Below are 26,945 nucleotides of genomic sequence, written 5' to 3'. Positions count from 1 at the left end.
AACTAACAAAGAAGTCAGGGTGTATAATGCTCAACTAATAATATGATGTATGCAGAATCCAAGGAGTTTTTCCAGCAACTCTCCTCCGTTTTTAAACTCTAAAAAATATCTGAAATGAGATTGAGGTCATAGTTGTAGATCTGGAAAGGCCCCTGGGGTTTAACTGATCCCATCCTCTCATTTATATTTTAGAAGCAGAGGCTTGGAGAGGTTAACTTATTTACCAGGGACATGCAGGCACTAAGTGGTAGAAGAGGGGTGTGGTCTTGGGTCAGTTGCTTCCAAATCCAGCTCTCTTTCTACTACCCACATATAGGGTCTCTTTCATGTTAGCTGTGGATGATGGCCAGGAATCTGAAGATACATTTTCATCTTTGACTGACCAGTTCTTCCCTAAGACTGAAAAATAAACTATGTGCTACAACTATCTTCTTTTTAACAAAAGTTGTATATCTCCTCAAATGCATTCCTCCTGCCAAGCTGCCCTGTACCCAAAGTTGATGTACCATTTCCACTTATGCAATAATGAAATAATCTATACAGACAAAAATAATTTAAAAAGTGACATGGTTTTATACATAAATTCAAAGAAATTTAGGCTCTTCAGCTTTTGCAAAAAAAGAATTCTGAACTGACTTTGCTACCAAACTGTCAGCAAAATATAATTTGTGCTGTCAGTGTGCTAAGCACTCATTCATTCCAGGGAGAGTTGTACACTGTCAGTCTGGTTTTGTGGCTGCTGATAGTCATATTTCCTTGCTGTTAAAAAAATAAAATGAAAAAAAAAGATAGAAGCAGTTTAATGACATTTATTATTAAAATAATAAAAGCAACTCGTCATTCTGGTTAACATTATTAAAATACTCTTGACAAGGAATTAGTAATAGTTTTGAACTAAATTAAGCATGCAATTTTACTTAAGTGAAAGCCAATCTACTTTATATTTCTCTCATTTCCAGACATATATCTTTAAATACATAGTAGTTTGTTCTGTACATATCAGGCTTATTTAGGATATTAATATATAGTATAATAATTACTCATTTATAGGGCATTTGGGACCACAAAGGGATTTTAATACATTGTTTAATTTGATCCTAGGAACAGTACTATAGGGTAGATAGGTAGTGTACTACTTTATTCTCATTTTACAGATGAGAAAATTGAGACTTAAAGAAGCTAAATGCCCAACATCACATTTTTAGTAAGAAACAATATATATATGAGCAAAGTTCTTTTAATTAAAACTTAATAGTATAAGTAAAAATTATTTCTCTTACCAAATATATTCATATGATAAATTTTCTTCTTCCTACAATACTTCTACTTTGGGGTAAGTAAATAATAACCTTTTGTCTATTCTTTGCAGAATTTGCCAACACTTTAAATGACAAGTATGAAGACACACTAAAACACATTTTGTCTATGGCATAAAAAAATGTCATTGAGGACATTGCATGACCAGAAAAAGGAGGCAGATTAATCACAAGGAAAGACTAACAGATGGACAATTTCAGTGCTTCACTGATATCCAAGGAGGATGAAAAGAATCAGCAGCCAGCTGAGTATAGTGGATAGGGGGCTAGACTTGGAGTCAAGAAGTCAAGCCAACAAGTCTTTACTAAGTATGTCCTCCATGCCAGGCACCATGCTAAGTGCTGGGGCTAGAAAGGCAAAAAACAAACCCAGCCCTGAAGGAGCTTACAGTCCAAACAAGGGAAACAACATGCAAACAACTTTGTTCAAACAAGATACAGACAGTGTAAGTGGAAGGTAATCTCAGAGGGAAGGCAGTATTTTAAGGAGGAGTGGAAATGCCTTCTTGCAAAAGTTGGGATTTTAGCTAAGATTTAATGGAACCCAGGGAAGGCCAGAGGCTCACTTCTGACTTTCCAGACTTTGCCATCTCAACCTGGAAATCCCCTCCACTCTGCCAGTCCCTTTCTCCTACTGGTGAGTTTCTCTTGGGGCCTCCGTTTTAGAGAAGAGCTTAGGCTGACTAACCTTCCCCTTAAGGCTCTGGTTCTCCCTTTCCAGATTTTGATATCTCACCCGATCCCCCTCATCTTCCCTTCCTTTACTCTCTGCTTTTCAAATCCCTTTTGCCTATAGTCTTCCTTCTTAGGACTTGGGCAGGGAATGTCTTTCTTTTTGGCTGTATTTGTATTCTCAAAATTTAGCACAGTGCTTGGCACACAATAAATATTTATTAAATCTCCATGCTGCCTTGGAGATGATGAGAGTGAGAATTCCAGGCCTAGAGAGCAGCCAGTGAAAAGGCATGGAATAGGGAGATGGAATGTTTTGTGTGATTGTGTTAAGGTTATATCTTGTTCTGGTCCACCCCAGCACCCTACTTCCCTTCCTAATCAGTTACTATGTAAATTTTATGGGTAGCCAGTAAAAGGGGCAATAGCAGGAAGTAAGATTACAAAGGGTAACCTGGATATAATGTACAAACTGTCCCTAAGATCAAAGGAGCATAATTTACAAATTATACCATATATTAACCAAAATTCACATCCTAGTAATATGTGCCCAATCAGGAGAAACCATCTAGGCAATGTTGTCAAGGTTTTGGTTCTATGATTTGTAAATTGCAGTTAAACTCCAGACCTCCCCACCTCTAGACCAGCAGAACATCAAAAAAGTGTTGATAACTTTGGGATAATGACTTTGAAGTTTTACTGATAACTTTGAGATGATCTGGATCCCCAAAGTGGCATAGATAGGAATTGGTGTTTCCTCAAAAAATCCTACAAAAATGAGACCTCAAACTCCCACCCCCTGAGCCCTCTTCCATCTCCTAAATGTCCTTGCTACCAAGTACTCCCAACTCCAATCCTGTATTACATAAATAACTTATCCCCTCTCCATCCCTTTTCTTCACACTGCCAGCCCTTCTTCACCATCCCATTAACTTCCCCTTCCCTTCCCTCCCTCCTCTTCCTCCATCCCCATGTTATTTGCCTCTATATCCCCACTTTTCATTGCTTATCTTTGTATTTCCTTTGCTGTTAGTTCTTATCCCATTTTGGTTATTAAAATATGACGGTTGCCCTGTTTTGCCACTGCCAAGTATGGTCTTTCCTGACAAGTATCCAAATAACCCTGCCCCTATTTCATAATTTCATAAGTTAATTATCAATTCAGTGAGGGAAAACAAGAAGGCCAGGGCCACTGGGTTACAGAATAAGTGGAGAAATAAGGTGTAAAAAAGACTAGAAAGACAGGAAGAGGCCAGGTTAAACAGGGCTTTGAATGCCAAACAGAAGATTTTATATTAGATCCTAGAGACAAGAGGGAGCTACTGTAGTTTATTAAATGGGTGAAGGGGGAAGAGGTGGTGACACAGTCAGACATGGGCTTTAAGAAAATCACTTTGATAGCTGGGTTAAGCATGTACTGGATCAAATATCCAGTACTGGGTGTAATAGAGAAGAGACTTGAGGCTGAGAGGTCAACCAGAAGGCTACTAAATGTAAGTGCCTGTATTAGGGTGGTAGGGGTGTCAAAGAAGAGAAGGAACCAAGGAGAGATGCTACGAAGGGAGAATCAACAGAACCTGGAAACAGACTGGATATGGGGAATGAGAGAGAAGGGTCAAGGAGGACACCTAGATTGTGACTGGGTGATTAGGAAGATGGTAGTGCCTTTGACAGGAACAAGGAAATTAGAAAGAGGAGTGAGGGGCGGATAATTAGCTCAATTTTGGACAGGCTGAGTTTAAGAACAACTTAAGAGTCTGCCTCAAACACTTACTAGCTCTATGATCCTGGGTAAGTCAATTAACCCTTCTGTGTCTCAGTTTCCTCATCTATAAGACGAGACGGTTGGATTCAATGACTTCTACACTCCTTTCAAGCCCTAAATCCATGAACTGGAGAAAGGCCAACATTCTATGGAGGAATTACAGAAAGACACAGGAACAAGAAGAGCAAACAGTGAGAAGGCATGAAAAGTTTGCAATCTATCAGTGGAGGGAGTAATATTGATAACAATAGCTAACAATTCTATAGTTCTCACTAAGTACCAGGCACTGTGTTAAAGGCTTTACAAATATTATCTCATTTGAGATTCACAACAGCCCTCGGGGGTAAGTGCTATTATTATCCCCATTTTACTGAGGAGGAGAGTAAGACAGATAGAAATGAAGTGATCTGCCCAGGGTCACATAGCTACTAAGTATTTGAGGCCAGATTTGAACTCAGGTCTTCCTGACTCCAGACCTGGAACTCTACTGCACCACCTCACTGCTTCTAACACCAGTTAGATCATGGATTCATTAAAGTATCAGTATCTGTAATACCAACCTTATTAAAAACAAAATTATACAGATGTATCTTCAGTTAATTTGGAACATTCTTTACCTCAAATCAGAGGAAGTAAACATGTAACATACCACTTAAACATTAGAAATTCATATTTTCCTCTAACCAAGTTTTTGAGAGTTATTATGTTCAATATTTAAAGATGTGAACTGTCCAAGTCCTAATGCTAATGGATACAATCCAAACAGAAAACATACTCATGTAATTCTAGAGCTCTGAAACTGAACTCACATACTTACAAATAGAATACATTTCTAGTTGTTGCCTTAAACGGATTTTGCTCATCGTGTCATAGAAGTTGGGCTCTGTCAAAGTTTCTGACATAGGAGGCACACTGAATATTCTCATGATTTTCCTTTTATTCCTAAAACACACATTGAAAAGTAATTAGAAATGTGAAAGACAACAAAGGAGGTCTTTTTATATAATATGTTATTCTCCTGTCCCCAATATTCAAAAGAAATAATTTTATATTTAAACATTATTTCAAATCATTATCATCTTTTTGTTTCACCAAGTGACTAGGTCATGTCATTTGTGAAAGGGAAGACGCAGTGCGCTACTTTGGCTCCTTCTCTAGCTCAGGTATATCTACAAAGGGTAGACTCTATAAATCCACATAAGAATTTCCATTCTTTAATTTAAGCAATATCTGTCCCTGGTCTCTCATCCTTATAACAGCTCATATCTGTATAGAACTACAAGGCTTATGAAGGCCTTTCTCCACAACTATAGGAGGTAGGTAGTATTATTATCTCCATTTTGCTGATGAGGAAACATGGGCTCAGAGAGGGAAGTGGCTTGTCCAGGATCACATTAATAAATGGCCAAGATTTCATAACTTCTTGGAGATGGCATTTGATCTGGGGTGTGAAGGATGGGTGGTATTTCAACAGTTGAAGGTGAGGAAACATAAGGCATTCTGGGAGTAGGCAACAAAGGGAACACTGTGAACAAAAGTGGATCTGGAAAAAAGTAATTTATGGGGGAGGGAGAGTACTCCAGTTAAGGAGGAGAGCAGTTAAAGGAAGTCCCCAGTATCTTTAATTCAAGTCATGAGAGATTAGGCTAGAAAGAGAAACAGAAGAAATTAAACTAAGTGATGGAATACAGACCCTTATTGGTGAATGTCTCATGTAGCCCACTATAAATGTCCAGCGAAATGCCAACCATGTTTCACTTTATTCCCAGCCACTTTACCTGCTTAAGGGCTTAACCCCATCAGCTCCAGAACTCCTGCCCTCTGGTCCTTCTGATCTGATTGGTTCCACTCCTCATTCCTCTTAACTTTGCAAACAAAATTACCCTCCCTGGCCACCACACCCCTATATAGAACATAAGTTCCCTGAGGGTAAGAAATGCCTTTGTTTTTATATTTTATTCCTAGTATTCCTAGTAAGTGCCCAATAAATATCTTAATTTATTCATTTACAATATTTAAACCATCAAAAAGATTACATTCCAATGAGAAGAAACAACTCATATGGGGATGCACTGGCCAGGGAAAAGTGTTTTAGTCTGGGAAGTCAGAGAGATAGTGAGGGGAACGACAGGGCAGTAAAGTCACATACTCTTTGCAGAAGCAACAGTAATATTGGTTTGATTATCAATCAATGGCATTATGGATTACTTTTCTACATCAAGAGGTGAAAAGTCCCATAACCCACATAATTTTAACTCTTTGAGTTATTATGACATCCAATTTTCACATCTAATGTCGTGTTTTTATAAACTTACCTTCTGGCATACATGAAAAGGCCAAAGCTAACAAGAATCACTATCAGGTACACATTGGTGGCCTCATTCCAGGCTTCATGAACAGTGTAATCAATAGAGCCATCATCTCCCATCACTCCATAACCTGCAGCCATGTTACTATAATAGAAAAAATAAATTATATTTTCTCATGGTTATGTCACTAGGACTGGCCACTTAACTAAATGCTACAATTTAATTTTTATTATCCTCAACTTTCTAAGACTTGTCCCAGGGGCGATGGTTCAGGGTTCTCTGAGCAGCAGTGTAGCTAAAGGAAGCTGGTTGGGATGGCACACTGAATATTCTCACGATTTTCCAAATCTTAATCTAACAGTGAAGATAAAGGCAGCAGGGCACTTTAAAAGAGCAGACCAATAGGGTTCTGGCTATGATGCCAACGCTGCAAAAATGATACCAGCCTTGAAAATATTTGGTAGTCCTAATACTGCCAGTGAGAATTTTCTAGGTACTGAGAGGGTTAGAGCTCTCTCCTCCATCTGCTTTGTTATACGGATAGCAAAGTTGTTTTGTTATTTATCTGATCTGCTATTTATGTCCTCTACTAAAGTTCTGTGCTGATGATCATCATGGCATGGAGGTCCCTCTGGAGTCTCAAAGGCCCCCAAGTTTTTCCAAATTGGAAAGACCTGAACTGGAGCACAGGCCCAGAGAAGATCATATGTTTACTGCCAAGGGACCAGATTGGCTTCAGAGGGAAGAATTTTTAGTCACAGGAACTTACTAAGACTTAGAGACCTTGTGACATGTTTCAGGAGGAGTACTTGCAATAATGAAATCATTGTATCCTTGAAGCTAGTTACATTACTTCCCTGCTCAAAACCCTTCAGGGGGCTCACTAGTGTCTACAGGATAGAAGTTCCTTAGTATGGCATTTGAGTTCCTCTGCAATCTGGCTCCAGGCTATCTTTCAAGTTTTATTCCATTATATGCCACTGCCTAAGTTCTACATTAGAGCCAAACTAGACTATGGGGAATTTCCTGATCTTATCCTACCCTTTTACACCTTTGTGCATTCACACTGGACATTTGCCATGCCTAGAAGGCACTTCCTCATCTCCATCTATAAATATCCTTCTCTTCTTTCAAGGTTCAGGGTAGGTGCCTTGTTCGTTCATTAAACTTCTCCTCAGTAAGCTTTAGGTGACCAGAAAAGTGACATGGGCTCGAAGGTCTCTGACACCACCTTCATCACCCCCGACAAGCTGCTTAGTCACCTGAAGCCTCATCTGTAAATGAAGGACTTGGACCAGATGACTTCTGAGGCCCTTCCAACTCTGATGCTATCATCTTTTTGATACTAAGATGGCCTCTGGGATCCCTTCCATGTCTAGATCTATTATCCTATGATCTCCCTTTTCTTATACTTCTCAACTCATTATCTAAAACCTTCTTTTGCCCTAACATTTTGCCTTTTATCATACTTGTTATCCCCCCTTAAGTTATCTGGTTAGCGTCTATTGCTTTTCATCTTTGCACCTATAACAATTAGGACAGGGTATGCATACATGGTAGGTCTTAAACAAATGCCTAAATAAACATTGCACTCAAGTTTGTCTTCTACTCAAAGGAAATATCTTCTCCATTTGGTGTTTTCCACTAAAAGTACAATCAATAGCTCTTCTCCAAAACAAATGAAAAATTAAGACAACAGTTTTATTTTTATTAAGTAGTTACTTAAATCCTTCCCTGAAGACTGTTGTTGAATAGTTTAAAATAGAAAATTTTCCATAAAATGGTCTAATATCTAATGGAAGTCCATCTAGTTATTATGAACATCAACAGAAAAAAGGTTAAAATTGAACAGGTGAAGACTGTTACTATAAATAAGTCATTCATTTTCTGATACTGAAAATATCTAGAATGTCTCAGAAGTCCTTCTTGCAACTTTCTCTATATTGCCTCTAGCAATGAAAGTACTGCATGAACTATTATTCCACTAAATGAATATTGTAACCCTTCTTCTAAGTTTTCAAAATGGTCCATTAGTGTAATTCATCAATACGGTTTTAGAGTTTAAAAGTATTTACTAAATGCTAGGTGGGTTTCCTTTCCTGAAGCTTGCACCTTGTGTGAATGATATTTCTCAAAACCTACTCTTAGCTATAGAACATTTAATAACAGTTGATGTTTATCTGGCACTCTAGGGTTTGTAAAGTTTTTCTCATACATTCTCCTTTCATCCTCATGGCCTATGAGAGAAGTACCAAAACTATTATTTCTCTTTTACAGATGACAAAACTAAGGCTCAGATAGATTAAAATACTTGCCTGTATTCACACAACCAAGTGCTAGAGGCTGGAGGCTGGAGGAACCTTGGCTTCTCTAGACTCCAAAATTCTTCAAGCCTATCACTAAATCACACTGCCTTTCATTTAAAACCTTAGCTTATGTTTTTGGGTGTCCTGAACTAGCTTAAAATCAGTGGGTACTATGTAAGGTTAAGTTTAACTTGGTTAAAATTAGGGTGCTGGGTATGTGAGCACTTACTTTAAAATCAATTTGCATTTTGATGTGTATGAAGATATGTCCTCTGGAAATTAGCCAGAAGGAAATAGAGCACCAGGCCTGTAGTCAGGAAGACAAGTTCAAATCTGGCCTCAGACACTTATTTAATTGTGTGACCCTGGGCAAATTACCTAACTTTTGTTTATCTCAGTTTCCTCATCAATAAAATGAAGATAATAATAACACCTACCTCCCAGGGTTGTTGTGAGGATCAAATGAGATCCACTGTAAAGTGTTTAGCGTAATGCCTGGCACATAGTAAGTGCTATGTAAATGCAAATTAATATTATTATTATTAAATAGAAATATGTAGATGTTAGAGATGCTATATCCACATACTATGTTATCCACATACAACTTCATTTTCAAAAGTCTGACTGTAGATTTTCTTCTGAATACAAGCAAAACAGGCTTCTTTAAAAAAATGTTTTAAGTGGGAAGGAAGCAGTAGTGTCTTAAGTTGTTTAGGATTTGGCTGATACATTGTTATGGCCCTGTTTAAATTCCGATCCGTTCAATTTAACCTGCTATATGCAAGGTCAGCTTATATTCTCATACTATTCACACCAATAGTAAATACAAGATAGTCTGAGAAGGAAGAAAGTACTAAAACTAGGGGAATGAGGACAGACTTCACTTAGGAGATGGCACCTAAACTGAGCCTTGGAGGAAGAAGATTCTGAGAGGAGAGACATGATAAGTGAGTATATTCCAGGCATGGGTGTTGACAGCCTGTGCTGAAGCACGAAGACAGGAAAAGGCATGTCCAGTTCAAGAACTGTGCCCCAGTTGGGTTAGAATAGAAATTATGAGAAACAAGGCTGGAAAAATAGGTTAGGTTGGACCTAGACCGTAAAGAACCTTGAGTCCAAGGCTGACAAATTTCTACTTTAGGAGCCACTAACATGCTTTTGAACAAAGGAGTGAAATGATCAGATCTCTGCCTTAGGAAGTTGAGTTTGACACTTCTGTGAAGGATAGATTGGAGAGGAGAGATCAGAAGCACAGAGACCAATTACAGGCAAGAGGTATTGGAAGAGTGAACCAGGGTGGAGATTTTATGACTAAAAAGATGGAGACAGATGTGGAGATGTGAAGGCAGAATCAATAAGACTTGGTAACTAATTAGATACTGGAGATGAAAGAGTCAAGCAGGAATATAGCTCAAACAATAGAAACAGAGATCCTGAAGGGATGGGCTTAAGAGGGAAGATAAGGAGTCACATTTTTAACATCAGTTTTTTTTTCTTTCTTTCTTTCTTTTTTCCAACTAGGCAATGGGGTTAAGTGACTTGCCCAGGGTCACACAGCTAATAAATATTATGTGTCTGAGGCCGGATTTGAACTCAGGTACTCCTGAATTCAAAACCGGTGCTCTATCCACTGTGCTACCTAGCTGCCCCAACATCAGGGTTTTTTTTGAGATGTACATGGATATCCACATGGAGACGTCTAGTAAGCATTTTGAGATGAGGAACTAGAACTCAGGAGAGAGCTTAGGGGTAGGCCTAGGGATCTGGGAGTCATCTACATAGAAAAGATAACTGAATTTAAAACTACTTAAGACAACCAAGCCAACGGATGTAGAGAGAAGAGCCTAGGACAAAGCCTCAGAGGACACCCATGCTGGGGGAAGTTGTTGCATGATACTCTTGAAAAGAAGTCTAAAAAGTAGTCAGACTGCAGAAGAACATTGTTACAGAAGCCAAGGGGGAAGAGGATATGCAAGAGGGCGTAGCAGGCAGTATCAAAAGCTGCAGAGAGGTCAAGAAAGATGAAAATTGAGATAAGGCCCTATTATAACAGCCTGTTGGTACATCTGCCTGCCTCAAGTGTCTCCCCACTCGACTCCATCCTCCACTCAAGTATCAAATAGAACTTCCTAAAGCACAAGCCTGACCATGTCAGCCTGTATTCAACTGACTCCAGTGGTTATTACCTTCAGGACTAAATATAAAATGCTCTATTTGGCTTTAAAAACCCTTCAAAACCTGACCCCTTTCCACTTTTCAGTCTCCTTACACCTTACTCTCCTCCACGTATATTTTAATCCAGTAACACTGGCCTCTTTGCTGTCTGTCAAACAAGGCAGGCAATCTCCCAATTTTCAGTGCCTTTTCACTGGCTGACTCCAGGACTGGATCTCCTTCCCTTCTCATCTCCACTTCATGGCTTCTTTCAAGTCCCAGCTAACATCTTACCTTTTACAAGAAGCCTTTCCCAATCCCTCTTAACACTACTACTTTCCTTATATGATTTTCTCCAATTGATCCTGTCTTGTTTGTATATTGATGTTCAAATGTCACCTCTACCCCTACTCTCACTCCCCCCTCCCCAGAAGACTGTGAGCTCCTTGAGAGCAGGTAAGACCTTTTGCCTTCCTTTCTATTCTCAGTGCTTAGTACAGTTCCTGGCACATAGTAAGTGCTAAAATGTCACCCAACTGATTTATAAAATGGATCCTGTATTGGTAGGAGATGTTCTGAATCAACTCTCTAGTACATTTATGATGAAAGATTTGCACTGATTTTTAGGCTACAGAGACTCAAATTTGAGTTTCTGGATTCAGTACTACCACTGCAGAACGTCAGGCAAGTCACAACCTCACAACCTGGTCCTGTTTCCTTATCTGTAAAATTGAGAAATTGGACTAGATGATTTCAAAGGTCTCTTCCAGTCCTAAATTCTATCAAATCATAGCGCTTTGTTAAGCACTTTTCTCACACCATCCCTGTGACACAGTAGTACAAGTATTCTGAACTCTATTTGAGAAATGAGGAGACAGGATCAGAAAAGTTATTCATTCCCAGTCAAAGAACTAGAAAGTGGCAGAGCCAGACTTAAGTCAAGTCTTCTGATTCCCAGTCCAGCATTTTTTCTACTCCATTAACCTGGCCCTCAAACACATTCTTGTATAGTCCCCCATTGTGATCAATGATATGCATTATTAATGAGATGACTAACTGCCAGGAGTATGGGTCTGTGACCATGGTACAGAATAATACTAAGTGACCTACATGGAGATGGACCCTGACCTCAACCAGCTGAGCCAGCCGTATACACAAGCAACTGCTGTGTGGTTAAAGCATGCCACCATAGCCTTCAACTCCAGTTATGGAGCAAAATGTCCAAGGGCATTTGTTCCTATGGCATTCACCTAGCCAGTTAATGTTTCAATGAGATGCCTGATAGACTAGTCATAATTAGAATGTCATTTGGGACTCTCTACAGTGCCAAATGACCTTTGTCACAAACTGTTTTTTGTGAAAGACTCAGTTATTTCAAAAAGAAGGTGAGATGCAGAGATGCTAGGCGGATCTGACAAACTCCAGGAAAAAAATCTGATCAGATAAAGATAAAATGGCATAATTCAAAGTAGTCAAAACAACTTTGGTCAGGAATTTCCAGGTCTGGACAAGTACATAAGTTGACTTGGGGCTCAAATGGCTCTGCCATCAAGTCTTGACCCTGGTACCTTGATTACAGGTCCCAGAAACATATGAAATCTCGAGCAGAGGTTTCATATTTCTTGATACACAGAATTTTAAGCTAATGATAAGGCACTGGAAAGAACTAATGTGCAGTTAACCTTGATTCTTATGTACTAAAGAAATTTTTCCACGAGCTTGTTTTTTGCTGTCTCAGGACCCCAAACATAGGCCTCAGGGACTGTAATGTCAACTCCAAATTTGTAAGACCTCTGAATTCTTGCAAAAAGTCAAGAAAAAAGGCTAGGCTGGAAGGCATATTTTAGCAGAGAAAGGTGAAAAAAATATCTAAATTAAGGTGTCTCTCAATGCAGAACCAGACAGGGAATTCCCATCAGCAGCATTACCTGGGCTAAAAAATAAATTACTGAAATCAATTTGGAATTATGTGACTTGCTGCTTTAAAAAAATTCCTCTAAAATCAAATAGCTCAGGAAATCTTTAATTAGAATATTAGAACTTTTTTTATTTTGGTTGGGCAATGGGGGTTAAGTGACTTGCCCAGGGTCACAGCTAGTGTTATGTGTCTGAGGCCAGATTTGAACTCAGGTTCTCCTGAATCCAGGGCCGGTGCTCTATCCACTGTGCCACTTAGCAGCCCCACGATATATGAACTAAAAAGGACCTTGGAGTTCATCTAGTCCAACTCTCTCATTTAGAAGATTAAGGAAAGTGAAGCTCTAACTCTCCAGTTTGCATTGGAAATGTTAGTGGTCAATCATTTTTTCCCAATATTTTCTCTAAAATTTGAATGGAATGATCACTGAAGAAGATCACTGAAGAAGGACAATGTAGTATATAGAGAGCTAGCTTTGAAGCCAGGAAACAACCGCTGACACGAATTGGGCAAGACTTGCCCAAGTGACTCTGAGTGACTTAATCTCTCGGTATTCTACGCAGCCATCTAAAAGTATAAGCGGCAAAGACGGTGCCGCTGAAGAAAGGGAATTTCCTTACCTGGGAATATCCTGTTAACACTAAAATCACTATTGCTAATCCTATCACCACCAGAGAAATATGGAAAACACTGCTTCCTGGAATTCCTGGAGAATTTTAGGAATAAAGTAAACAGGGAAAACTGCCCTCCTCACCCAACAAGTTCAGTGGGAAATGAGGAGACAAAGAGAAGAGTTAAGTGAAGCTGTTAAGAGAAGGGAAATGAAGAAAGGGAACAGTCTGGGAGGAAGGGACAAAGGAGGAGGATCAGAAGAAGGGAATGGATCACTGAGATCTACAAGCAACTTAGAGGTCATCCAACCTCTTCTTTTACAGATGAAGAATTAGGAAGCCCAAAGATGGGAAATTACTTTACTAAGGCAGGAAAGAAATGGGGGCTGGAGGGGCGGGAAGGATTACTCAGCTAGTAAATGTCCCAGGCTGAATATGAACTCAGGTCTTCTGACTCCAGGTCTATTCTATCTACTGGACCCTGTAAATCTATCCATAGTGCCAACTTATTTTAAGAGGTGAGGAATCTGGGCCCAAAGTCACACTTAAGGGGTACAGGAAGCCTGGTTTTGAACTCCGGTTCCCCCTCCCCTTCACTTTTTCCCCTATAAGAGGCTGGTGAGAAGACAGGGAAGAAAAGGAAGAGAATGGAGTGGGGGAGGGAAGAGAGGAGGAAAAAGAGAGAAGGAAACAGAAGTAGTGGGACAAAGGGACTGTAACAGAGAGCAGGAGACCGAGTGGGTTTGGGGGAGGGAGGAAAGGAAAGGGGAGAGACGGAGAAGAGGAAGGAACGGGGGAAAGAGGAGGGAGAGGAGTCAGAGAAGCTAGGGGGAAGGGGAGGGAGCAATAAAGAAGGGGGAGAAGAGGCGGGGCGAGTCGGCCTAGGGGGCGGGGCCTGCGGCCGGTGACGCGTCTTCGCATGGGGGGAGGAAGAGGAAGGAGGACGGAGAAGGGGGCAAGGGAGGGGAACGACTCCAACTCACGCTCGGGAGGCGGCCCCGGGGCCGGCGCCTAGGCCCGCTCTCAGCCTCTCTCCTCCTAGCTCCGGACCCGGCGCACAGGAATTGCTTAGACCCGGCGGCCCCGGCCGACCCCTGCCGTCGTCATTTCCTGCCGGCCTGTCTGTTTCCGGAAAGGAGGAGAAGCCTGATATAGATTGATATCACCTATATCTGCTTATAGCCCATATGTTAGTTTTTTTTCCTTGTCTTTTGTTTTTGTTTTTTCCTTTTCCTCCCAATTTTTGACCGGGACAGAAGCTGCGGCCCTGGTGCAGCCTCCGGGCGCGTGAGTGGACCCGGGTTCCCCTCCCCCTTCGGACGCGTCACTGCCCCGCCCCCCTCTCAAGACCCCCTCCCCTTTTCTCCCCCTCCCGTACCCGAGCTGAGGGGGGCCTCGTGAATGGTTTCGCAGAAAGTGCGCATGTCCTCCAGAGAACCCCCCCCCCCGCCTGTTTCCCCTTCCCCCGAGCCGCGGGCTCACGGGGAGGGTTAAGTGGAGACCCCTTTCTCGAGACCGGGCGGAGCCCTTCAGCCCGCCTTAGGGGGTGTCCCCCTCCGCGGGTAGGTGGAGCCGCGACCCCGCCCCTTGCCCCACACTCGAGGGTCCGGCCCACCCGTTTTCCACCTCACGCGCTGTTTCGCCAGAGAGCAGGAGGGGTGGGGGTTGGGGGTGCGATTTCAAGCCCCGCCCCCTCTCGGAAGGAGAGCGCGAGGCGGGGGGTGGGGCTTGCGGGCACCCCCCGCAGGAGGCGAGGCTGGGGCGGAGCCTACGAGCACTCCCCTCTTCCCTCTTTTTCCCCTCCCCCTCCTCGGGAGGCGAGGCGGGGGGCGGAGCCAGCCAGCGCCCTCCCCTTCCCTCTGCCCTCCTCCCCCTCTCCGGGAGGTGGTGGGGAGGGGGAAGCGAGCGGCGCCCAGGGTGTGGGCGGAGGATCCAAGGCCAGGCGCGGTCTCGGTCCGGCTCCGCTGCTAGACCGGACCACGTGCGCAGTGGGCTCCCCGGCGCTAGGCAGGAAAGGTTGACTGCTGGTGCGGCCCCAGCCCCTGCCCTCGAGGGTGAGCTCTGGAGCCCCTGGTGCGAGTGGAAAGGTTAGGGTTGGGAAAAGAGGTGGAAGGTTTGAGGGTGTTCGTGCGTGGGTGGGAGAAGGAGCGAGGTCCGTCGGACATTCACGATTAAGCAGTAAAAATGCTAACTTTCTTCAGTGGGGGAGGACGGGGAGGGGGACGATGACAAAAAGTCGTCGTTATCTTGTAACGTTGAGGGGGTACTACGCTTTCCAAACAAATGGCTTTCGTTTTCTTGCCCCCAGTTTCCAATCCCGTTTGTTCTTTACGAACCTTTGGGATGGAGGATAGGAAATGGTATAGGATCAGGCTGTGGTCAGCCGGCGGTAGTGATCGTTAATTGAAGTAAATGTTGTTGGGAAAGTTTCATAGTTTGATAAAGTGATTTTTTTTTTTGGTGACTTATGGCTCTCAGTATAAGGGCAGGTGATAAATTTTAATAGGTTTTCACCAGTAATATTGAAGTATTAAGATTTAAGTGGCTGGGGCAGCTTTGCCAATAACCACTGACCCGAAGTGGCTAATATGGTAGTAAAGGGCTACATTAATAGAATGATAATTATGTTGAGTTTACTGCTGGAAGTAGTAGACAAATTCATAATAGATTAGTGTCTGGAGGAGCTGATTTTTGAAACTATGCAGTAGCAAGTTTCCTCTACATATTTGGTGGGCCAGTAAGTTAAACAACCATAAGAAAGAAATTTATATTGTATGACTTTGTATAATAGCACATGGGGTACAGTTATAATGATTTCGTAATCAATTGGGGTTGGTTATAAATAACTGATATATATGGATATAGTCAGAGCAAAGGTTGGGGAATCTGGAAGTCTTTAATGATAACTCCTGACTCTAATCTTTCATACATAGGCTAAATACTTGAGAATGCAAATTTTTCAGGGTTCATTAGACAAATTAACATTTTATGTTTGAAGCCTGTTATTAGAATCTCATAAATAGGAACCGTTCAACCACATCTCACCTATCCTCACAATTCTGTGGCCTAATTGCATTAAGTTGGTCACCCCATGAGCAATGTGTAATTGTATAATGGAAAAAGTTAGGCCAGGTGGCACAATAGCCTCTGCCTAAATCTTGCTCTTATTTTCTGGGCCGCAAAACTCACTTTTTAATTAAATGTAATTACCTGGCATAAAGCATAGTTATCTTAACACAAAGCCCAGGATATGCAAAACATGAAAGTATGCTGATAGTATTTATATCCTGTCTTAGGTACCTATGGATTGTTAAGCAAATTCAATGATGTTGATATAATTATTGATACATTGTAGATGTTCTAATTTTCCTTTAAGCATCTCATTGTATTTTCAGCTTCTTTACATTAAGTCCTCATTTGTTTTAATTTTTGTGTACTATCCCTTTAAAAAATCAAGTAGGTAACTGAGGTTTAATGACTCATCTAGGTACAGTTGATTCAAATTACTATTGATTTGATACTTATGGCTTCTGAGAGTGGTATGGTTTGGAGTTTGTGTCTTATGAGGATGGAAGATGAATGATGAAGTAAGTTCCAGTAGAGAATGAGAGGGAATGGAAAGTCTGATTCTCTTGAACCACTTTCATGCATTTATTCCAGGTTTCTATCCTGAACCTTTTTTTTCTCCCTTTACATCTTCTCATTTAGTGAACTCATCAGGTCCCATGGAGTCAACTATCATTTCTGAGCAGATGACTTCCATATCTACATATCCAGCCCTCATATCTATGTTGAATTCCAGTCCCACCTACCCAATTGCCTTCTAGATGTCTCCACTTAGATGGCCCATAGACATCTAAAATAGAACTCATTATCTTTTCCCTAAACCCATTCCTCCTCCTAACTTCCTATTTGTGCTGATGGCACCACATACTTCTAGTCATCTAGCTTCATAACCTCCAACTCGTTGCTAGATTCTTCATTTTCCCTCATCAGCCATATCCAAAACAGTTGCCAAGTTTAGACATTTCTACCTCATCAACATGTTACTTCCCCTCATGAAATCTGTGTTGAGCCAAATTGTCCTACTTGCTATTCCTGGTACATAGCATTCCATCTTCTTTTTCTGTCCCTTTGCATAGTCTGTTCCTCATTCCTGGAACACCTGGCCTTTCTCACCTCCACCTCTGAACCCCATCTCCCTTCAAGGCTTAGCTGAGCTACCATCTCCTTCAAGAGACTACCTGAATCCCTCAGTTGATAGTGAGTGCCTGCTTATGCCAAATCACTTTGTGTTTTTTAAGAATGTATCCTATGTTTTCTGTGAACATGTTTTATCTCCCCTGTCCCCCCATAGAGTGATATACTTTTGCATTTGTAACTACAGGACCAATCATAGCACCTAGTACATAGCAGCTAATTAGTATTATATGCCGTGCTTTGAGGTTTTGAAAGCACTTTACATATGTTATCTTACTTGATCCTCAGAATGATCCTGTGAAATAGATGTTGTTATAACCATTTTATAGGTGTGTAAACTGAGACTGAGAGGGTAAGTGACTTTCCTGGGAGTTAACACAGCTAGTAAGTGGCTGAGGCAGGATTTGAACCCAGATCTTCCTGACTCCAATTCTAGCATTCTATCCCACTAGACCAAATACATCTCTATTGATTGATAAAAGGTCTTGTATTTGATGAAAAGTGATCTTTCTTACCTGTATTTGACTTGTATGGAAGGGGGAAAGATTGAAAGGATATGTTGCTATGGCTGTTTGTATAGCTATGTGATATTTGCAAGAAGCTGCCCTTGCCTAAATAGTCTGTTCCCTGGAAGATGGGGAGATAATGGGATGGGATGGGATGGAAGAGACAAGAGCCAGTTGTTAAAATTGAAAAAAAGAAATAAATGCACATTTATTATTTGAAAGTTAATCCTATCCTGTGAGACTGTTCCCTGCCACCACCTGCATTTCAAAGCCTTTTCTTAATTGATATCTTCTTGGAACTGTTGACTGTTGGGTGTAGATGACAAAGTGGAATCATTCCTATATGTGGGGCAAAATCCAAGAAGACCACATCCCCTGTTCTTCCCCCCTCTATTTTAGATGATAACCCTGTATTTTAATTGTATAGGCTTCTAAATCTCTTAAGCCTCACATACTGCACTGGCCCACAAATATGTAGGTATTCCTGTAAAGAAGCTTTTAAGCCAGGAAATGTTTAACTTGTTATATATTGCCTAAAAATCCAGTCTTGCTGAATTTTTGTCTCCTCAGTCTGTAACTTCTCTAACCTATTTCTGTACATTGTCACTGAGACCAAGTCACTTTGACCCTGATAATCAGTCCCATTCTCTAGGAACCATTTTACTCATTCCTGAATTACAAGTCTTTGTTCTTCTTACTCTTTACCCCACCTGGAATGAATACTCTTTACCTCACTCTCTACCTGTGTGGATTTCTGTTTCTTCTTAATCCTTCAGGGCTAAGTCAAGATTTCCCCTCTTCCACAATGTCTCCACATCATTGTCCCTTTTCTAATAGCACTCATTGTCAGTTCTACTAAACTTTTTTTCATCTTGAAGTGAAATTGTAAACTCCTAGAGGGCAGCAGGAGTATTGTGTGCAGTGCTGCTTTTGTTTGCCCTCTTCATTTCCTGGGATGGTATTAGACTGTGTTACAGGTTTATCAGTGTTCACTGAGTGACTGTCAGGTGCCACGGGGGGATAACTAAGAATTAGAAGATGTGATTGGAGCCTGAGGAGACAAACTTTCACATGAAATTACAGGGCCAGGTTAAAATATGACCATAGTAGGGACCAGAATGTGACTCTCCTGGCAGAGTGTAGAAAGATCAAAGAATTAGAACCAGTCTGTTCTATAGAATAGTACAATAACCATGGACTGTCTTGATGCTGTACAAATCTGGATATTCCAAGTGGAGGAGACTTATAATAAAGGGACAATAAAGGAAGAATATACTTCGAGATGCCTAAAGTCAAGAGAGGAGATATCTTTTTGAGATGCTCAGAGACAGAACAGTCTAAGTGGAACCGGATGGGGATTACAACTCCCAGCAGACAGCATGGGGCAGAGATTTTTATTTTTACTTTAAGCCATATGATTTTTTCCTCATGGGAGTACAGCTCCTGTTTTTCAGGTTGTGTGGGAAAGTAGACTTCTATATATAGAAGTGTGTTTTACAGACATTTTTCTAGGAATTTATCTGGTCAGTACATAGACTTTTGAGCAGCTGAAACTCAGACCCTTCAGATCCATGTCTTAGGGAGTCTCTCTGATAATGCTACCATAAGTAAATTTCTTAAGGTGGCATAAATATTGGCCTTAGTAGTCCATTACTTGAGTGAAATAATACGGAATGATAGTTGGTATCATAATGCCTTTCCTTCCTTTCAAAAAGCCTTTAGTGGTAGTAATTTTCCAGACTACTCTCATCCTCTCAGGGTTTCCTGTGTTCTGTTACCTGCTTTCTTTGCCTTTTCAAGGAATGACATTCATTTTTCAGCTTGTGCTGTGAAAGACAGACTAGTTGATGTTTGGGGCAAAGTGGCTTCCACAGGATGTTTCTCTGGTGGGGAGGAAAAAAAAAGCAACATATAAAAGTACACCTTAGTTTTTGTCCCAAACCAGTAATAAAATAATTTTGAAGCGTTTGGAAATGAAGATGAGGGCTTGCAAATGAAATACGGTAAAAACTGTGAAGGGCACCTGGTGCTCTCTGGAAACCCAGAATTACAAGTCTCTTTTGTTGGGAAGTGACTAGATGCTATTTTGGGCATCAGGCCATCCATAGAGCTATTGAATTTGAATGACACCACCTATATGGCAGTTTAATATACCACCACAACAGCTGTCCAGAAATTGGAGAAGGAAGTATTTATCCTGGAATGAAGCATCGGCAGCAAACCTGGTCCCTGGTTAGCAATCAGGGAAGGACGCGTTACTTACAGGTATAGTATTTGGTATCATAGATCAGCTACATTTAGTTAAAAGCTACTGTTTGTCTTTTAGGCTCAGGCTTTGTAGAAGAAGTGATAGATGCCATCTTAATAGTGTATTTGCACATATTTTGTCATCTGTCACTGAAACAGTTAGGATCATGGATTTAGAGTAGAAAGGAACTTCAGAGGTCATTCAATCCCATCCTGTCATTTTACAGATGAGGAAACTTAGGGCCTAGAGACAGTAGGTGACTTGTCCAAGGTCATATAGGTAGCATTAGAGACAGTTATGGATGCTGTCAAATACTGTGTGTCCCATCTCAATACATGCCTTGTGAACTTGGAAAAATGGAGGTTCTTTCAAATCATTTTATTGCTACCTAATTATTTAGTGTGTTAGACTTAGTCATAATTGTAGATAATTCCCTTGGGTGTGGATTGTGAAGGAAGAAGAAAATGATAAATTGACCTATTGTAAATTGATCTACGAAAGATACTCCTTTCTCACTTCATAGATCACAAAATTTTAGAGTTCAAAGGAACATATATGATTATTTAGTACAATCCTCTTGTTATATGTAGGGAAGCAGGCATAAAGGGATGTACTATTTTGCCTAAGGTCATACAGCCTATGGTGATAGGACGTAGAATTATAGATCAGCAGGAGATCTTAGAGATCATTTAGTTCAACTCCTTCCTTTTATAGAAAAAAGGTTTAATTAAATATACCAACACGTAATTTGCTTTATTTATTGTTAGATTATTTCAGTATGTTCACAAGTAGTCCACATAAATTCAGAAAACTGATGTTTCCTAAGGGCTATATGCCATATCAGAAAAAGGTACTAAAATAAAATTATTTTGCAGCAAAATAAAACTAATATTTTGAAGTATTTAGGTGAATTCTTCTTTCATTATAAACTGCATATAAACAAACTCTTCATGCTGTCCTGATTTTCTGCTTAGTTTAAAAAATGTAGTATGATTTAATGGAATAGAAAACTAAAAATTTTAACTCCCAGTGTTTCAATCTTAGCTGTAACAGTAGAACTATTTTAAGAATTTGTACTGCCTACTATTTAGATATTTCCTAAAATTTGGTTGATTTTAAGAGAATGTTTTTTTTTCCCCCCAGGTATTTTGGAGGGCAGCTAAATTCAGCATCAGTGTAATCTTTAAATGTGAAGGATTGTATGTGTACTAGATTCAATATGTTCTCAGTAGCCATGGATTACCAGGATTGCTGTTCTTCAAGAAGTTCCTTCCTTCAAAATCCAGTAGAACACCTAAGGACCCACCACCATTGTTCAGAAGTAAATTGAGATGTGTCAGATATCCTTGAACAAGATCACAGAATGTGTGATGAATATGTTAAGATGCTCATGGAAGAAAGGAAAAAGGAATAACAGTGGGAAAAGGGGAATCATCTTGAGGAATCTCCAGTGCCAATAGAATTACTGAGATGCAATGAAAAACATTTCAGAAAATTCAGATACCTGTATAATGTGGGTGATACAACAGCTTACAAAGATGTTATACTTACTTTGGTATCCACTTCCAAATTTTCTTCCAACTATGTCATCATATAGATTCTATTTGTAATCAAGATGCTATTCACTATGAATAGAGATACCAAAATAGAAATGTGGATGAAGAAATGCCACCAATTCATTGAAATGATAGCAACTAGAAATTTATTTCTAATTGAATAGTATAGATAAATAGATACTATCTGGTGGTTTGATTCTTCTTATCTATATCAGTTTTAAATTGTAGCTTCTTAGTCCAGGCTTTTTAGCCAGGAGACCCACTTCTTTCTTTAATAAATCAAAGACTATTCAATCTGTAATTGAATTGAAGATTTGACTTACATAATTTTTCTAACTTTAAAAAGGAAGTCATTTTAATTTTCTTTTATTATGGTCATTGTACCTTGGGATATCTTCCAGAATGCATAACAGAGGTAACATCTGTATAGTTTCTTACATAGACTTTATTGGGAAAGAACTAGAGAGCTCCCATTCTTTGAGAGTATTCTTCTCCTCAATTACTACTTTTCCTTTTTTTTTGGATTAGGTAAAATAAAAACTACAAGGTAGGCCTTTTTAAAAAATGCTGGAACAGGATTGGTATGGTGGACAAGGAACGTGTTGTCACTTTGAGCGTGGTAAAAATATAAAGTTAAGTTGTTATCCTTTCATTTTAACCTTTATATTTCAATGACAAAGCTAGTATCATTTGAATTTATTTCAGGGGTTTGAAATAATAAAGATAATGTAAAAGACTTATTTAATCAATTTTAAGCTATTTCAATTAAATTCAATAAGCATTTACTAAGTGCCTACTGTGTGCCAGGCTCTGTGCTAGAAATGGGGAAAGAAACAAAGGAGCGAGTAGAACTAATTCTTAGAGGTTTGGTAGAAGACAAATATTCTAAGAGTAAAATAATAGCAATTCTGTCATGTGTTTTAGCATTTTCTCTGTTTTTAGATAGCTTTTTGATGTGTGTTTAATATTTAACAAACTAGAGGCTATTTTTAAAAATATGCTGTTTCCCTTATTTTGATAGAATTGGTATGTTATATGCTTAATTCTTATCTGTACCGTATTGTAATTGTGCGTGATTATCTTGAAAATTTCATTAACAACTAACAGTAGAAGCTTCATATGTGGGAAAGGTATGAGCAGCTTGTATGTGTTTATACTTTTTCAGTACTTTGCTTAGATGTAATGGAAAGACAATGGTTATGAACTTCTAGTGCTTTAGGTTGGTTTATGATTTGTGGTATCTAGTTTTCTTAGATTGATATATTATTAGGAATGATGACTTAATGCCTGTTAGCTAATTTTGTCCTATGTTTATGAAAAGTTGTTGGTTTAAAGACAATTCAGAAAGTAAACTTTTAAAAGAAAAAAACTAAAATATTGTAAACTATGATACATTTGTGAGATTTAAAAAATATTCCGATACTTTGTTGACTTTTTCAAATATCAAGTTCATGTCTTATTGATCATCCTGATCATCACTGGGCTAAAAATGGGTCTGAGATAATCACTTCCCATGAGTGGTACTCAGAAGCAGTATCTAAACAATGGGTTGACCCGTACAGAATCAAAACCTAAATTTTTATATTCCTCATTCCAAGTCTACATGTACAAAATGGGAAATGAGCAAACTACTTTTTCCTAAACAAGTATATCAAAACTTTTATAACCACGTAAGTGTTGTCCTTGACTAGACTCCCAGCATGAGACTAGTCACTCATTTCTTAACTCATGCACTTAGAGCTAATTGTTCCTTTGAGCTGGAAAGGACTTAGAGACTGAAGCTAAGCCCCTCTTTTTACAGATGAAGAAACTGAGATGCAGAGAAGTTAATTGACTTCCCTGAGTTCACACAAGTTGTAGATAGAGCACAGATTGGCTCCCTCGTGTTTGCATTGCAAATCCAGTGCTCTTTCTACTATACCACATTGTTGTTCAAAATGTGTTTAAAATTCTACTTTTCTGTTAAACCAACAGTGGAATTATTTGGTCTGATCACTAACCTTGTTCACCATATTTAGGACTTAAAAGATTTTTGGCTGTTTTCAAAAACCAGATCTATTCTTTGAATATTTTCCGGCAGTGAGGATATTCAAGAATATACCAAAAGCTTAGAAAGGTACTCCAGCCTGCATGATGGCTTATTGGGATCTCATCTACAGCCATTGCTAGGCCAGCATGAGTGAACTATTTATCTATGTAAAGTAAATTGACTGAGTTTCTTGGGTGTCACTCATCATGGTTCAACATATAGTTAAGTTTTCTATTTATATGATTGTGTATGACAATTGTAGTAGTTAGGGGTAGTTTAAAAATCTGTCACTGGAATAACTAGTTTTCCATGGTGACTACTTTGAAGGAGACAGAACCTTACATAATTTCTGTTAGATTTGTTTTTTTAAAAATCAGACATTTCTTTAGTCATGCCTCATACAGTGGGTTGATTTATGTATTGAAATAACAGAATAATTTGATAATGTACTACCATGGATTATATCTCAAGACTTGGAAACTTAAGCAAAAATTAAAATGTTCTTTCTTTTAAAAAGGATAATTTAATTACATTGACATTTCCCCTCTGGACTTAAGTTTCCTAATCAGTAAAAGTGAAGGGAATACTCTAGATGACCTCGAAGAACCTCTCTAGCTCTAAAATTCTTTGATTCTGTAATCTGTTTCCTTTTATTAGACAGTGCTGAATGTCCCTTTTTTCTCTAATGTTGTAGAAGCTGGCAAGCATATCAGTTTATTTGTTGTTCTGCTTATTGATGACATTTCTTTCTAAACCATTACTCATCATTTCTTTAGAATACTGTTTTCTGCCAGATCCCATGATAAACTGGATTGAATAAACTAATACTTTACATGAGGTAAATTGACCCTTCTGGCACTAGGTATTTTTTTCCTTCTTTATTGTTAAGTTTAGGAATCCTGGCTCACCATATGATCAGTTTTATCTGTTCTGTTTCATGTTTGTATATGTTACAGGTTGTAAAATGATAGGATTGTTTTAAAACTTTTCAGTAGCAAATATGAAGACAGCTGCCAAATGAAGTTGTCATTTAAGTAATTAGCATTCATATCTTTTAATGCCATTTTAAAAAATCAGCTTTTTTATTTACGTAGAGAAATTGGGCTTGTTTTAATTTATGGCTAGGTGTTAAGAGGTTACATGATTACTACTATTTTGACAGTCCCCAGAATAAGATTTGTATCATCATCAAGTATTTTAAACAAGATAATTCTGTATTCTTCCCATAAAAGGAGATTTTTGTACATTCCAAAGGCAACTATGAACAGTGGAAAGAATGCTAGACATTGAACCAGGAGAACGCCTGGATTTGAACCAGCCTTTGACACATACTGGCTCTGTGACTGTGGGCAAATTACTTTACCTCTCTGAGACTCATCTGTAAAATAGGGAGAATAATATTGAGAGAAATGATTATTTCTTATATTAATAACCAATTATTGAATTCTAAGATTTTTTCCCCCTTCCCTTCCCTTCCTTAGAAATCAGCCCCTGTAGGTTATTCAGGGAACCTGTGAAGTGCAGGGCTCATAATGAGATGAAATCTTGGGCAAAACTGACCCAACTGCAAAGTTCAGATCTGATCAAAAGGTAAAGAAATTTAGTTTAGGTGAATTGATGATTGTGGCCCATTGTGTTTTACTCTTACAGGTCTGTGTAAAAGTGGATTCCTTCTTTTGTCTAGATTACCCTAGACCTGTGATAACAGTATAGATAAGTCTCTTTTTCCAAGATTGAGTGATCAGTCATGTCCCTCAGTCCCTCATTAGAATAAGCCCACCTCTCTTTAAAATATCCATTCTTCTCATTAATTGTTAACCTATTAGAGTTGATTGTCATCCTTAGGACTACCAGGGCATATTAAGTGTTGAGTGGGTTCCATGAGGGGCCTTTGGCATTGGAGAGTGCCACTGATCCTTTTATTAATTATTGATGGCATGATTAATTACCCAAAAACTGTCTTTTGAGCTTTTTATTGAACAGTACTTATAGGACTTACCTCAAGAGTAGTTATGAGATCAGATGAGTTAATATGTATAAAGTGCTTTTCAAACCTTAAAACCTTATGCACATGTCAGTTGTCATTTTTATTATTCTAATTTTTAGTTTAGGGTAGTTGATGATTAGGAAAATTGCTTTCATTTTTAGTTCTTAGGGAAATTACCGGAGATTTGAAAATGTTAATAGTGGCCAGGTTTAACTTCCCTGTTGAGTTGATTAGCTAGGTATGCCAGGGAAAAGCTGCAAACATTGAATATTGTTTGTTTTACTAAACTAATTTCCCCATAGCTCCACCCCCTCATATCTCTTGTGAGCCATACCTTTTGACCCCTAATACGTCTTCATTTTTAATTTCTACATTTCTTACTTGTTTTGATCCATACACAAATTCAGTTGCCATTGGTTTTATAAATACACATCCTTTTGAGAGAAGGATTTCTCTAGCTCCTATGTCCTAACGCTGTATATCTTAACATTCTTTCTGTAGATTGGTAAAGGATAAATGTTTGTCAAATATCCTTTTTCTTGGGACAGTGTAAACATTTATAAACAGCCGTGGTTGGTCTTAGCTTTGAAAAGTTCAGACTCAATTGTACCACAAGTTAAAATTCATTGAAGTTGAGTAGTCCTTTATACTAACCAATTTAGTTAGAATTAAATAGCTTGTAATATACTTGGTGAATGGAGGAAATGCATCTTTTCAGTTAACCAAGAATTTTAAATATCCTTTCAGATAAGGTTGTTTTTAATATATCACATGAAGAATTCTTAGGTAACTGAATTATACTAAAAATTCCTAACAAGGTTTTCTAAAATTAAGTAAAGTTTTGACTTGATTGTTGAGGTCCTAGCTCTCTGGGAAGTTCCATCAAGGTAATTTTTGAGCCTCCTCCTCTCTATGTCCCTATCCAAGAAAAAATAATTTCTTGCCTCCTCTTGTCCCTCACCATCACCTCTTTTACATTAGACTTTTAGTCCACCCACCCATTCCAGTCTCTTGCTATCTGGTCTTCATCGTCACCAATCTACAAAACTACTTTTTCCAGGGATTTTTTAGTTGCTAAATTCTAGCATTTTCTCACCCTTTATGCTCAATGACCGTATATGCTTATTTATTGCTTATTATGCATGATTTATTATTGTTTTATGACACTCCTCTCACTATGTGTCTGATCATGCTTCCTTCTTTGCACTTCCTTTTCCCTCCCCACAGGTGTGATATCTCTCAGAGCTTTGTCCTCAGGTCCCCCTCATCAGTATCTGCATCTTTACCTTTGGTGCTGTTATCTTCAATGCTCAACCATTACTTCTATGTTAATTACTCTCAACTTTTTGTGTCTAGCCCTGATCTCTC

The 26,945-nt window shown here is 39.2% G+C and overlaps 2 protein-coding genes across 8 annotated transcripts in view; one reads left to right on the top strand and one right to left on the bottom strand.

Annotated features, from left to right (window-relative positions):
• Positions 1-550: 550 nt before the first annotated feature.
• SMIM19 (small integral membrane protein 19) lies at positions 551-14,554 on the bottom strand. Of its 4 annotated transcripts, XR_013484599.1 has the most exons (6): positions 14,430-14,554; positions 14,035-14,173; positions 6,069-6,206; positions 4,571-4,695; positions 3,763-3,899; positions 551-759 (listed from the first exon to the last, which is right to left on the bottom strand). XR_013484599.1 is itself a non-coding variant. In XM_020969577.2 (5 exons), the coding sequence occupies exons 1-5, from the start codon at positions 14,473-14,475 to the stop codon at positions 695-697; spliced, it is 513 nt and encodes a 170-aa protein (XP_020825236.1). In that variant the 5' UTR covers positions 14,476-14,540; the 3' UTR covers positions 551-694. The 4 variants fall into 4 exon arrangements, 3 of the variants coding, with proteins under 3 accessions (XP_020825236.1, XP_020825238.1, XP_020825239.1); XM_020969577.2 differs by lacking the exon at positions 3,763-3,899 and having other exon boundaries at positions 14,430-14,540; XM_020969579.2 differs by lacking the exons at positions 3,763-3,899; positions 14,035-14,173 and having other exon boundaries at positions 14,430-14,509.
• Positions 14,555-14,882: 328 nt separating this feature from the next.
• Positions 14,883-26,945, top strand: part of SLC20A2 (solute carrier family 20 member 2) — a 114,082-nt gene continuing 102,019 nt past the window's right edge. For 2 of the 4 annotated variants that reach the window (XM_020969575.2, XM_020969567.2), the window contains exon 1: positions 14,883-15,105. The gene's annotated coding sequence lies outside the window, so the exon portion shown is untranslated. Of the gene's footprint in view, positions 15,139-26,945 lie in introns of all 4 variants that reach the window. The other 2 variants (XM_020969571.2, XM_020969565.2) reach the window with 1 other exon arrangement.

This window comes from Phascolarctos cinereus, unplaced genomic scaffold (assembly GCF_003287225.1).
Source record: "Phascolarctos cinereus isolate Bilbo 61053 unplaced genomic scaffold, phaCin_HiC Scaffold_2;HRSCAF=192, whole genome shotgun sequence".
In the NCBI taxonomy this organism is placed as follows: Eukaryota; Metazoa; Chordata; class Mammalia; order Diprotodontia; family Phascolarctidae; genus Phascolarctos; species Phascolarctos cinereus.
This window is presented reverse-complemented; position numbering and strand designations above follow the sequence as displayed.

Excerpts from the sequence above, each read along its gene's own strand:
- SMIM19 (XM_020969577.2), bottom strand. The coding sequence starts at position 14,475 with ATGCGCACTTTCTGCGAAACCATTCACGAGGCCCCCCTCAGCTCGG. Across the intron at positions 6,207-14,034 it reads CCCGGGGCCGCCTCCCGAGC|TAACATGGCTGCAGGTTATG; the intron begins GTGAGTTGGAGT and ends TTTCTATTATAG. Across the intron at positions 4,696-6,068 it reads CTTTTCATGTATGCCAGAAG|GAATAAAAGGAAAATCATGA; the intron begins GTAAGTTTATAA and ends TGTGTGTTTTAG.